General features: G+C 44.4%; 2 protein-coding genes across 8 annotated transcripts in view; one reads left to right on the top strand and one right to left on the bottom strand.

The window, feature by feature from the left end:
- Positions 1-12,826, top strand: part of LOC106506763 (short transmembrane mitochondrial protein 1) — a 74,330-nt gene that overhangs the window by 20,821 nt on the left and 40,683 nt on the right. For 2 of the 7 annotated variants that reach the window (XR_014833727.1, XR_014833729.1), the window contains exons 2-5: positions 2,043-2,096; positions 3,009-3,220; positions 8,742-8,836; positions 11,167-11,260. Coding sequence is in view for 1 of the 7 variants with exons in the window: in XM_085005394.1 (XP_084861520.1) it covers positions 2,043-2,096; positions 3,009-3,083 (129 nt within the window). In the remaining 6 variants the exon portion in view is untranslated. Of the gene's footprint in view, positions 1-2,042; positions 2,097-3,008; positions 4,920-8,741; positions 8,837-11,166; positions 11,261-11,543; positions 12,382-12,826 lie in introns of those variants that run through there. The other 5 variants (XR_014833726.1, XR_014833725.1, XR_014833730.1 and 2 more) reach the window with 5 other exon arrangements.
- SLC13A4 (solute carrier family 13 member 4) overlaps positions 8,579-12,826 on the bottom strand; it is a 42,219-nt gene continuing 37,971 nt past the window's right edge. The window contains exons 15-16 of the mRNA XM_003134643.5: positions 11,928-12,065; positions 8,579-9,771 (exon numbers count right to left, since the gene is read on the bottom strand). Coding sequence (XP_003134691.1) covers positions 9,634-9,771; positions 11,928-12,065 — 276 coding nt within the window. The 3' untranslated portion in view covers positions 8,579-9,633. The remainder of the gene's footprint in view (positions 9,772-11,927; positions 12,066-12,826) is intronic.

Here is a 12,826-nt window from a genome sequence, read left to right as displayed (position 1 = left end):
GTTCCCAGGCTAGGGGTCGAATCGGAGCTGTTGCTACCAGCCTCCGCCAGAGCCACAGCAGTGCCAGATCTGAACCACGTCTGCAGCCTACACCACAGCTCACAGTAACGCCGGATCCTTAAGCCACTGAGCGAAGCCAGGGATCGAACCCACAACCTCATGGTTCTTAGTCGGATTTGTTTCCACTGTGCCACGATGGGAACTCCTTTCTCTTCTTTTAAGCAAGTTTAATACTCTGAATTAGGAAAACCTTTGACTACCTGATTCCAACCTATAGGAGTGAAAAAAATAATTTTGCTTTTTGGTACCTTGTTGGTAAAAATATTTCACAAGATTGTGATTAATGAAATGATCAAAAAATGGTCTATGGTTAGACGTCAGTGTCCTCTTTTATGCTTATTAGTTTTCTAGGCAATTTAGATAATGCTTTTGGTTTTAAAGCTTGTAAGGGTCCACCTGTGTTCTGTCTCCTGTGTGCATCTCTAACTTGAGGACAGTTAGACCATTCTGCATGTGACCAGTAGTCTCAAGTGCTGTGCTTTAGTTTTTTTCCTATGTTGACCTTTGCTGTGTGTTGAATGGGAGAAACATAGATTAAAGAGAATGGTAAAAAAAATCAAATGCCAGTTTGAATTTATGAATTTAGAAATTAGGAGTTCCTGTTGTGGTAAAATGGGATCAGTGCTGTCTTGGAAGCTCTGGGACACAGGTTTGATCCCCGGCCTGGCACAGTGGGCTAAGGATCCATTGTTGCTGCAGCTGCAGCTTAGGTCGCAACTGCAGCTCGGATGTGATCCTTGGCCCAGGAACTCCATATGCTGAGGGGCAGCAAAAAAGAAAAAGAAAGAAAAAGTTATTGGGGAAAAATCCCCAAGGAATTTAGATCATCACTGAAACTTGAAGCTTAAGGAGCTTTGAAGCTTTTATAATGTGAATGGAGTGCTTAATTTTCGTGAAACAGATTTTGTTCAGGAAAACAGTCCCCCAAAGGGGTAAACACTTACAGTTCTTTAAAAATCATGCCCGTCTGTCTTGTCACTGATTAAGAGCTGGTTATGGGACCTGTGTTCTCTGCAGGTCTTAAGTGTCCTGCCCATTAGATACCACCCATGGCAGAGTGCTAAGCCAGTTGTATGCGTTATATCATTGTATATTTTAGGTTTTACATTTTTTTTTTTTTTTTGTCTTTTGTCTTTTGTCGTTGTTGTTGCTATTTCTTGGGCCGCTCCCTGCGGCATATGGAGGTTCCCAGGCTAGGGGTTGAATCGGAGCTGTAGCCACCGGCCTACGCCAGAGCCACAGCAACGCGGGATCCGAGCCGCGTCTGCAACCTACACCACAGCTCACGGCAACGCTGGATCGTTAACCCACTGAGCAAGGGCAGGGACCGAACATGCAACCTCATGGTTCCTAGTCGGATTCGTTAACCACTGCGCCACGACGGGAACTCCTATATTTTAGGTTTTGAATGTGAATCTAATTTAGGATGTCTCGTGCTCCTTGTTATGAATGACCCTGAACAAGTTAACTTCACTGCCCTAGGCCTCGGGTTCCTCTTGAAGTAGGAAGAGATTGAACTGTGAAAAGTCTCTTTATTTTCTAAGATCCTGTGATTCAGTTGAATACTTTTTTTAATGGAATACTTTTAATTTGGTATAGCTAGACATATCATATTTCATAACAGAAAAAGTTCAAAAAATAAATTTCAGCTTTTAACAATATTCAGAATTTTGGCTTGAGTTTCTAGAACTTACAGCCTAGTATTGATGGGGATTTCAAGGGGTAAGGCGAATGTAGGGGAGGTGTGTTGAGTGCCACCGTATATTCTTTCCTATGCTCTTTAACCTTTTGAGAGAATATTCATATGTTTATTTTATAGAAGGAAAATGTGAATTTCATGGTGTGCACAGCCCTAGACTGTACAGTGGGGTCTTCTAACTGACCTGAGCTCCTTAGGAAAATATTGTCCATGTAGTCTGGTTTGGTATCAGATGGCACAGAACTCCGTCTCCAGTGTGACTCTTGCTGTTCTATTCTTACAGCTTGGATTTACTCTTGGCAACGTGGTTGGAATGTATCTGGCTCAGAACTATGATGTAAGTGACCACATCCACATCCTCCTTGATTCCATGTAACCAATAGGTAGTGACTTGTGTTCTTTGAAGTAAGATGTGCTTGAGGTCCATAGGTCTGAATTTCGGAGGAGAAAGTCCTGTATTTTGTAGAAAGGTTTTCCATTGTTTGAAAAAAAAATAGAACTCACAGAAGCTTTTGTCCCCTGTTTCAGTCTAAGAGGGCAAAATCCCATCAGTTTAAATGGTCTCATGGTGACACTGAGCTGTGTTTGTTGGCCAGAGTAACATTAAGTTAGATTCCTATAGTTCTCTGGAAAATCATGTGAAGTGAGACTTTGATTGGATGCTCTTTCCAGCCCCCTGCCCAGTAGTAGAGATGACTGAGCTGTTTGGAGGTGGATCTATATAGTGCAGCACAGTCAGGGAGGACAGAGTTGTAGGAGCTTCACTTTACAGATGGGGAGGTGGAAAACCAAGGGACACAACTGCCCACGAATGGGGATCCCAAAAGGTAATACTTCCTTTAAAGAGACAAGCAAGGGGAAGCATGGTATTAACTTTTGATTTGTTTTGTAGTGAAGCTTTGAGTGTGACACAGGGAATTCTCTTTGTCAACCTTCCCTTGAATCATACGGCTTTCTAGGCAGGGGCGTATTAATGGAGGGCACATTTATTGTTGATATGTATATCTGTTACTTGGAACTGGGTTGAGGGGCTAGAGTGGGTATATAAAAGTAGAAGTCGGGGTCTGGCTTTTGGGGAGAGAGCTTTCTTGACAACTTTTGATACCCTTAGGCAGTTATGAGACTAAGAACCTACCCTTAGCAGGTTTCTTTTAGGAAAAATTTAAAAGCCATTTATCTTGGGAAGAGAAGTGAAAGAATATTGATTAGGTAGATGGGAAATTATAATAATCTTTTTTTCTCTTTAAAGATACCAAACCTGGCTAAAAAACTTGAAGACATTAAAAAGGACCTGGATGCCAAGAAGAAACCCCCTAGTTCATGAGGCCGACTCCAGCCCTGCCTTCTGGATTCTACTATTGTCGAGGGCCTTCTTTACTCTGAACCAAAAGCTTTTGTTTTAATTTCCAGCCTCAGCAGTTTTCTTCATTGTGTTGCCTTAGAGCACAAATGGGGCCACAAGTTAAGAACTACCCTTAATTTTCCAACAGCATCACTTCTTCCCTTGCTCCTTCCAGCCACTTGGAAGGCCCTGAAACTGGAATTATGGTGCTAGATTAGTAAACATGACCTTTAATTAGTAGTCTCTCCCTTTTTCTTTGGAATTTCTATTACCTTTTTTCAAAAGAAAAATTGATAAATTTTGTATAGCAGATGAGATATAAATAATGCTGATTTCACATTCTAGCAATTATATAATGGGTATTTAAACATTCGGTACTTAATTATGTTATTTCAAAATAGTAGTTAAAATCAAGAAGCCAGTTCCTGGTGAATTATCCATTGTTGTCAGGAAGCTGCATAGTTGCTATTGTAACCACTATATCAATTTGCTATTCATTAACCAAGAAACAGTGTTCTGAGAACCCTGAGAACTTACAAATATTTAAAATAATGGCCGTTGTCCTCAATAGTATTCCTAGTCTAATATTCATGTTGTTTTTTAATGATGTGTTTGATCTGGTTCTTTTCCCTCGTAAGAATCATACTTTATGGGATAACAGGTGCATGTGACATTACCTGGTGGATAAATGAGAAGTTGATTATAAGGGAAGTTTTATGCCTTTTTATATTTAAAAAATATGTTTACATTATAACTTTATAGTGAGCCCCTGAGTGAGTGGGTTAAGGATCTGGCATTGCTCAGTCTCATAGGAAGCCTTTTTGTGTTTTTTTCCTGCAATCAGAAATTGCTCTCTTAGTTTGTCAAATGTATAATCAGTCCACATTTTTTTAAGTGAAAAAAATTTAAATAGGTAACTTCCCCTTGGGTCAGTACAAAAGTGATTTAGAATTAAGGACTTCTCCCACCCATGTCCTGCAGCTCCTAATTCCTCTTCCTGGAGTCAGGCACTGTTGCCAGTTTTTTTGAAAAAGATTCTGTCCCTAAACAAACATGTTCATGAGGGTTATTATACAAATGATAACAAGCTATATACAGAATTTTCCTCAGTGGAGATCATTCCATATCCGTATGTAAGGAACAAAAAACCTCTTCCCCTTTTGTGACTGCATAAGGTTCTGTTGAATGAATATGCTGCAGTTGATTTAGTCAGCTCCTGGTGAACATTTAGGTTGTTTCCTGTCTTTTGTTATTATGGTGATAACCTTAAACCTAATATTGTTATGCATATCTATGCCAGGGATAGCGCCAAGCTAAAGCCCTAGAAGTGTAGTTTACCCTGTAGTTTCTAGGGCTTTACCAAGCTAAAGCCCTCGAAGTATAGTTTGTTGGGTATCAGCTTCACTGATAATGCCATTCCTGGAAACATTTTAGCAGAATTAGTAAACTGGAAGGATGATTTTAGAGACACCTTTTTTTCAGACACTGATGGCACTGACAGTAAATGTGATTATACAGTGAGGTGATTCTACTTTTCTTTGAAAACGTGGATCTTTCAAACATGGAGATACATTTTGTCCCTGTCAGGTTGTCCTGGTTCGTGAGACAAATTAGGACCTTATTATAGTTTGTCTTCTCCTCAGACAGAGTGTGATCAGGGGCAAGTGGCTTATTTCTCCAAAACTGTTGTTTTCTCTTTAAGATGTGGATGCAGTACCTACCTCATAGGGCTTCCATGAGAAACTGTTGAGATAACATACGTGGTGTGTAGCACAGTGCTTTGCAGATTGTCCAATAAATAGTAGATATTAGTTGGAACGTGCTGCCTTTGGTCAGAATACTTTTTTCTGCACTCACTTCTGGAACCAGTTTATGAACCATGCAAAATGTGTCATTCTCTTTGTAAAATGAAAATCTGTAGTATCCACTGTGATCATACCACCTGGCTTACCAGGTTTGATCTTAAATGACTGAATTGTTAGCAGAATGAACTACAGCCTTGAAGGATAATGGTTTACCATCTTGATAGGTATTCAAACTTTCACAAGCTTAGAAAGCTGTTTTCAAAGAGGGATTCATTGTTATCAGCCATGGAGCCTTGATGCTTGTGTGTATGGTCTCCCAGGTGGCTTCTTTGGGGATGTGAGTCACTTAGATGTTGCATGATGAGGTCTCTATAATTGTACTTGTAAATGAGGCACGATTGGACTTGGAGCTTCCCCTGGGAGTGACACTTAACCTTGCTGACGGGATCATCTCCACCAGTGGGAGCCACCCAGCTAATCACCTTAAACGTGTGAACAGCAACACAAAGAGTGCAGGCCAACTTCATGGTCACCATTCAGATTCCCTCTCCCATTTCAGGCTCTTGTAGGAGTGAAAGGGATCTGGAGTTCTCAGGCAGGATTATCTTCACGGAGACATATTGTTGGGGGACCTAGAACCATTATGGGTTTTAGGCGGTGTGGTGGTTGTGATCGTGGTACTCAAAGTTAACATTCTCTGGGTGTTTTGTAGAGGTCCCTGCAGAGGGGTGGGAAGAACTACTGCAAGACATGCCTTTTTTTTTTTCCTTTAAAAAAATCTTGAGGAGTTCCTGTTGTGGCACAGTGGAAATGAATGCGACTAGTATCCATGAGGATGTGGGTTTGATCCTTGGCCTCCCTCAGTGGGTTAAGGATCTGACATTGCTGTGGGCTGTGGTGTGGGTTGCAGATGTGGCTCGGACCCACTGTTGCTATGGCTGTGGCATAGGCCAGCAGCTGCAGCTCCTAGTGGACCCCCAGCCTGGGAACTTCCATATGCTGCCGATGCAGCCCAAAAAGGCAAAAAAAGAAAAAAAAAAATTTAAAACTACTTGATGGGATTTTAAGGAAACTTTTGCTACACCCAACCATGACAGGAGAGTTACGTAAGATACTACGGAAGGATGCTCACATGTAAAAAATAAGACTTCAGGATTAATGTCAGATACTTAAAAAATACTTTGAAATGGAAACCTTATCCTTGAATTGTAAGTCTCCCAAATTAAAAAAAAAGGGGGAAGAAAAACCAAAACAACCTTACTTAAATTGTCCAGAGGGCATTGTATTTTATAATTTGAGGTTATAAGTTGATATCTGTAGATGTGTTTTATACAATTAAGCAGTTTTTGATTTAAAGGAACAATTTTATTTCCTTCTTTCTAACTAATTTACTCATTTTTTATTCGTGTGACTAGAGAACAGTTACAATGTGTGGGCTTTCTGGTTGTCTGTACTTACAGGCTCATGGAACATATGTAACATGTATAATGTTCTCATTTCCACTGGGCAGTTCCCTCCCTAGATACCATGCTGGTGTTTGTTTTTCTGCTGAGATCTCCTACATTTTAAATGCTTTCTCTGTTATTCTTCCTGAAGGAACACTATATACTGTGCTGGAGCAAATGACGCTTTTCTTCAGCTTCCCAGTTCAGACTTTGCACATAGCATTTCCATTCCTTATGCAGATGAATGAGCTCTTTTTTCGCTACTGACTGTGAAGGCCTTACCTTGTGGAAAGGAACAGGGTGGTGGAGAGGAAATATTTTGAGACCTCGCCTGACCTTAAACAGTTTGTGAAACTTGGATTTTCTAATGTTCAGTTTTTATATCTTTCTAAATTTGGATGCACCATGGTCAAGAACTGAAGACCTAGTGAATGGTGTGTCTTGAGGCACTGGGAGAGGAATGAAAGAACCAAGCAGTGAGGTTTTGTGGAAAGTGCACGGGACGGGACATTGCAGAACTAGAGCTTGGGGCCTGCCTGTGAAAAATGCGGTTTGGTTGCCTCACTCTTGCGGGTGCAGTTGTACGGCAGCGGGCCAAGCAGGCGCTGCCCTGTAAACTGTGCAGCAGCTGCAGGACAGCTTCCTGTGCCCTCGGGTGCTGTCAGTTTCCTTTGTCTTCTAAGGGGTCTGTTGCCTCGATCTCCTGAGAGTGATTCTAGGGTTTAGATGTACTTTTCAAACTGTCGTAACTGTGAAGCCACCTATTTTATTTGGGTTCAGCTAAAGAAAGAGGGATCTGACAATGCAGGGAAAACTAGCTATTTTATACTCAAGATGGCATGTGAGTCTTTGTTTCCTGTACATACTAACATATAAGATTTTATACTGTGTACTTCATGGGCGACTTAAAGAAATTTCAGGAGTTGCTGTCGTGGCTCAGTGATTAATGAATCCGACTAGGAACCATGAGGTTGCGGGTTCGATCCCTAGCCTTGCTCAGTGGGTTAAGGATCCGGCGTTGCTATGAGCTGTGGTGTAGGTCGCAGATGCGGCTCGGATCCCACGTTGCTGTGGCTCTGGCATAGGCGGGCAGCTGCAGCTTCGATTCAACCCCTAGCCTGGGAATCTCCATATGCCGCAGGAGCGGCCCAAGAAACGGCAAAAAAAAAATGACCAAAAAAAATTTTCAGAGGCAGCTTTAGGCCAATTTGATGTATAATTGAGAACAAGATATAACTCTACTTAGTGTCTTTGTTTCTCACCTTCATCATATATAAAATGAGCTGGTATAAGATGATCATTTAGAGCTTTTCCACCCATGTAGAGTTGTGATGTGAAAAAATAAAAATCAGATGTAATATATTTGCAAGAGACACAAGACTATTAATTAGAGCTGTTAGTTACTGTCCCACAGCAGAGTGACTTTAAAGACTGGGAGTTGTTAGTCATATCTGACATTCCCTGTTGTTGGAATGAGCAGTCTTGTTTGGCCTGAACCTTTGGTTTGGGGAGAGAACACTGCTGTTCTTTAGAATGATCAGTGGGCCAGACTGAAATAAACACCCTTTCTGAATTGGCCGCTTGAGTGTATTAGCTGCTGGAAGCACTTGGCTTGGAGCAACAGAGTGGCTGAGCTGCTTTCCCTTTGGAGCAAGTCAGGCTCTTAAACAGCTGAACAGGGGCCAGTCATTCTAAGTCAGCTTTTCTTTCTCTTTTTACCTATTTCTACTCCTAGAATCTTCATTGATTATCTGAGCCTTTGTTTTATTGTCTGATGCAGCTCAGTGGCTCAATGTCTAAGTTCTTTAGAGGGTCAGACATCTGACAGTTTGGCCACCCTGACAACAGGAGTAACATCCTGACTCTTCTGAACATGTTAGAACAGCGTGACTATAGGATGCTGGCTTCATCAGACCGGCTGTGATGTGCCTAATGTTGATATTTCATTTGGGCTCATTCACTTTTATAAGTGGCCAAATAAATTGGCCTAAGCTAATTGGCAGAAGCTGTAACATAACGTGCTATCAGTAGTAACTTAAAATCGGTTCAACTAGTGCAGTTAACTTTGGGGTCCTCCTTTTCCCATAAGACATATTTAGCAAGTAACCAGAAATGTGTAATGCCTGAAAACCAGAGGGCAGTGGGGCTACATCCAGTCATATAGCAGGGACCTCTGTTGTGGGCAAAATGGTGCAGTTCAACAGGAAGAAGGCTTGCATTTCCAAAGTGATTTTTCTCAAGGGAAACGTTTATTGAGCAGGTACAGATTACTCTACTGCCTAAGTTGCCAGGACTTTACGAGATAGAAGACATCTCCCCTCCCCTCAAGGGCTCAATGACTTGTAGAAAGTCACTGATGTGTTTGGACCTTTCTGTACTTGTCTTCTCAGGGTGGAAGTATTCATTACCTCCAGAAGAAAGCCTGTCAGATATCACTAATAGTGCTGTGATCTTAGTCACAGTTCTGGCCTCCTTACCAAGACAGGTATGGAGCGTTTTTTCCTCCCTCTTAACCAGTGAGGTGGCACTGATGCTTAGTGATGAGTGAAGGGAGATACTCATCACGATGTGTCTTCTTTCTCTACTTCCTTTTCCTTTCACACTCAGAACAGCCAGCCTCTTTTCTGAAGGAAAACACTATTTCTTTACAGGAATTTGGTGCAAGGCATAGAGAAGCTATTGAAGAAAGATGCTTAGAAGGGACTTGAAGTAATGATAAGAGTGCTGATAGCCACAGAGAGGCCTTCGTAAGAACTGCCTTTGTGTGGAGAGAACTCAGGACAGAAACCCTTAGGAGAAAGGAGCTGATGTTAGGCTCAAGTGCTGGTTGAGACTTTCTCCCAAAGAGGAGACGTCACTCGTTTTGCTCTCTGGGTGAAGGCAGAATGGATTTCTCCTTCGACTCCTAAAGGGGATTACAAAATTAAGAATAACATCAAACCCAGTGAGACTCTTCAGTCGTTGAGGCTCAGCCTCTGAGGGCAACCAAGACAGGCTTTTGTCTCGTCCTGTTTTCAGAAGAGCTGATTGGAGAGACGATATATGGGGAGGGAGGGGAAGGCTTTACGTCTCCACGAGCCAAGGTGCTGAGGAGGGAGGGCGGAGCAGGAGACACCAGCACCCGAGCCTGTGCTCTCGTGGGAGACTCCCTGCGCTCCACTCGAGGCGGTGGACGGAGGAACCTTCTGGTGGAGGTTGTGTGCTCCTGGTGGTTTTCTTGGCCTGTTGATCAGATTCTGCCAGGCGCTGGCAGCTCCTCTGGTTGGGCTCTTTGCCCACGAGTTAGGCCTGATCAGTGACGTTCCCGACCTTAGCCCAGGCGGGATAAGTGTCCAGGTGGAAGAGGTTAATCCCCCATGTATTGATGGCCACCATCACGATCACCAGGCCAATGACATTGATCCCCAGGCCAGCTTTCACCTGCGGGACACAAAGCAGCGTGCCCTAGTCACTGTGAGCGGGCAGCAGCACGGATCCAAGCACTCCCGCCCGAACCTCGCCCCGGACACGATCACAGCCCACCTGCTTGGCCCTGATTTGTCCCAGTCACTGGGGTGCTCGAGTCGGGCCTCGTAGGGGCGGGGGACTGTTGAGAGCAGGGAGGGCTTGGGGCTGGACGAGGGCCATTAGAATCATCTCTACGCTTGTCACACTCTCCCTATCACATGGAGGCCTGGAAGGTATGAACTTGAACCCCAGATCTTGGAATGTTAGGTTTCACCAAAGAAGGGTTCTGTAGCTCTGTGATGGGAAACGTGTTTATCAAAATTAAACAGCTCTTTAAAGCAGGAACCTCTCAGAACCTTTAATGTGCTGATGTATATGGGGGACTTGGAGGAGAGGCTGTGTTCTACCAAGTTTTGCCACCGTTACTTCTTTTCTCCAAAGAACAGCTCATGCAGGTAGTGAGCCTTGGGTGCACTGGGAGAAACAAGTCAGCTGTCTCTGCTCAGCCCTTCCTCAGGAAGGTGACACAGGCGCCCTGGATGGCACGGGGCCTTCAGTCCCTCCCCTTCACTGCTTCCTCCTGAGGGACTGTCACCTCCATGGCTCTGACCCCTTCCATTTGTCATGGCATTGACACAGGCGGAAGGGGAACGTGAGGGATGACAGGATGGCAGAACCAGGGCCATTTGGAAAAGTGTAAGGATGGCTGGCAACCTGCCAGGTAATAAGCACACAGCATGTCGCCACAACAAGGCCAGTTGCTGGGATTAAGTTGGGAAAGTTAGGAGGGGAAAATGAAGGCTAGGAAATTGTTCCAAGCAAATGACTAGACATGTTGCCTTTCTGCCCTGGATTTATGACTCATCCTGGCCTCCTAGGCCTTTTGGCATGGAGAGCTGCCCATGTTTTGTAGCAGGTGAGGGGAGGCATGTTCTAAAGGAGCAAAGTTAAGGTTGAACAGAGCTGAAAGAGACCACATAGAGCATCTGGTTTGAAAGTCTTCACTTAGCGGATGAAGAAAGTGAAGTCTTAAGTCAGGGGCCAGGCTGGGAATAGAACCCAGAGCCAGCTCACTCACTGCTTGTCATCCAGTGCTTTTAAAAATGGATGAGCACCTGATTGCAGAGAGGAAGGCAGGGGGAGAGCGGCAGGAGTGCATGGCAGAGGCAGCGGAGGCGAGGATTGTGGGAGGTGTGCAGGAAGAGAGTGTTGGGGGGTTGCACTAAGATATGAGGGGGACAGAGGGGTAGCTGTGACCTCCCCTCTCTGAAGTAATTCAGATGACTCATGAGCAGCTTGAAAGTAGAAAGGATTTGAATATCTGCTGCCAGCCTGAAGCTCTTCTCTTTCTCCATTTGATGTTTACAGGGCTGCCGAGATCAAATTTGGACTCGAGTGAGAAATAGAGACACCCACCCCCAGCAGGGGTGAATGGGCCCTGTTTCAGCCAGCCAGGCCCCAGGTACCTTGTTAGTTTTTTCATCCCTCCCCAGCCCCATCAGCCATGGGTATTGAGCACAGCAGTGAGCGTGGGTTGAGGCATGGAGGGTGGATGTGCCTGACACTGAAGTCAGTGGCAGGGTGTCTCCTCAAAGCCGTCTTCTGTGAGCCTTGCTGAAAACTAAGGAATGAGCTATGGATGCTTCGTTGTGCCCTTGTTGTTTTGGGGGTTTCTTGCTTGGGGGTGGGGGCTGAACAGAAGGATCCTGTTCTCACAACATATCTTTTGCCCTTGGATCACATAGTTTCTCTGACTTCACCTTCTATGAATAAACCTGCAACTCTTTGAATGAATAGCCCCACCATCCAATGAAGAATCTGCAGCAAAGACTCGAACAAGCTCTCACCTTCTGGAACTGGGTCACAGCCTGCATCTGTTCCAGCTTTTCTGTCCGCCTACCCACTTTTTCCCAGATACGGGCTGGGGAGAATACATTATTGCCCTTCTTGGTGCTCGTGGATTAAACAAGAACCTTTCACCAGGACCGTTCTCCCTGTCACACTGGCTTGATCTCTGACAGATCAAGGGCACCGCTTACAAAATGATAAACTTCAGAGAAGGCTGTGAAGCCAGTCACCCCTGTTCTCATGGCAGGTGGGCTGGTGGGAAGAGGACCCCCGTGACTCACCATATCTTTAATCTGGCAGTGCCCATAGCTGAAGACGATGGCGTTGGGGGGGTTGCCCACAGGCAACATCACTGCAAAGGAGATGCACATGGTGACAGGGATCAGGGTGTAGAGTGGATTGATGTGCAGCGTCTCCGACTAGAAGAGGAAATTCACAGAAACATGAGCGTTGAGGCGAGACCTGCATTTCCCGTGCTTATCGTCACGAGTATGCTTTAAATGATGGCTCCGTGTTGGCTAACCTTGGCTGGACACCATGTGCTGGGGGTGGTTAAATCCTGCCCTCAAAAACATGCAGCGCTGTGCGACCTTGGATTGGCTCCTGCTGCTCACTCGTTCCCATGGAAACATGGGCCCTGAGTTACTAACCAGAAGGGATGTTTCATTTCTTGGTGCTAGCCTTAAAGTGATTTAAAAATTTTATTCTTTAGCTGATAAACTCTTCAAACATAAATCTCATGAATAAGTTGCTTTGATTGAAGTAGGGATCTCTTGTTCTTGGCGTGCAGACCTAAGGTTTTTTTTCCCAGTAAGATAATTGCCTGTTTATATGGGACTTGAATCCATGGTTCTACCCTCCACATTGCCAAGTTTTGAGTAAGTGCATTCCCAGGCTCACACAGTGGGATGATGGGAGGGAGAAGTTGGAGGGAGACAGCCGAGCAATGAGCAAAGAGTGGCTAGGGTTGTTTGGGGTTAGAAAGAGCAGAACGGCCTTGCTCATAACTCTCAGACTCTGGATAGAGAAACTGGGTGGAGTCGGTGATGATAGAGCTGGGGTTTTGGACTGTGCAACTGAGAGTCCTTCTGGGAGTGTTTTGCCTCCATTTTCTGTAGCTATTTCTCCTGCCTTCCTGTTAGGTCTTATCTCAGGAGAGGAAGGTTGATCACGATTGGGG

The sequence above is a fragment of the Sus scrofa genome, chromosome 18 (genome assembly GCF_054392235.1).
Source record: "Sus scrofa isolate SSC_HxYL_T2T_F1_AM1 chromosome 18, Sscrofa_HxYL_maternal_Yorkshire_Landrace_v2.0, whole genome shotgun sequence".
Taxonomy (NCBI): domain Eukaryota; kingdom Metazoa; phylum Chordata; class Mammalia; order Artiodactyla; family Suidae; genus Sus; species Sus scrofa.
This window is presented reverse-complemented; position numbering and strand designations above follow the sequence as displayed.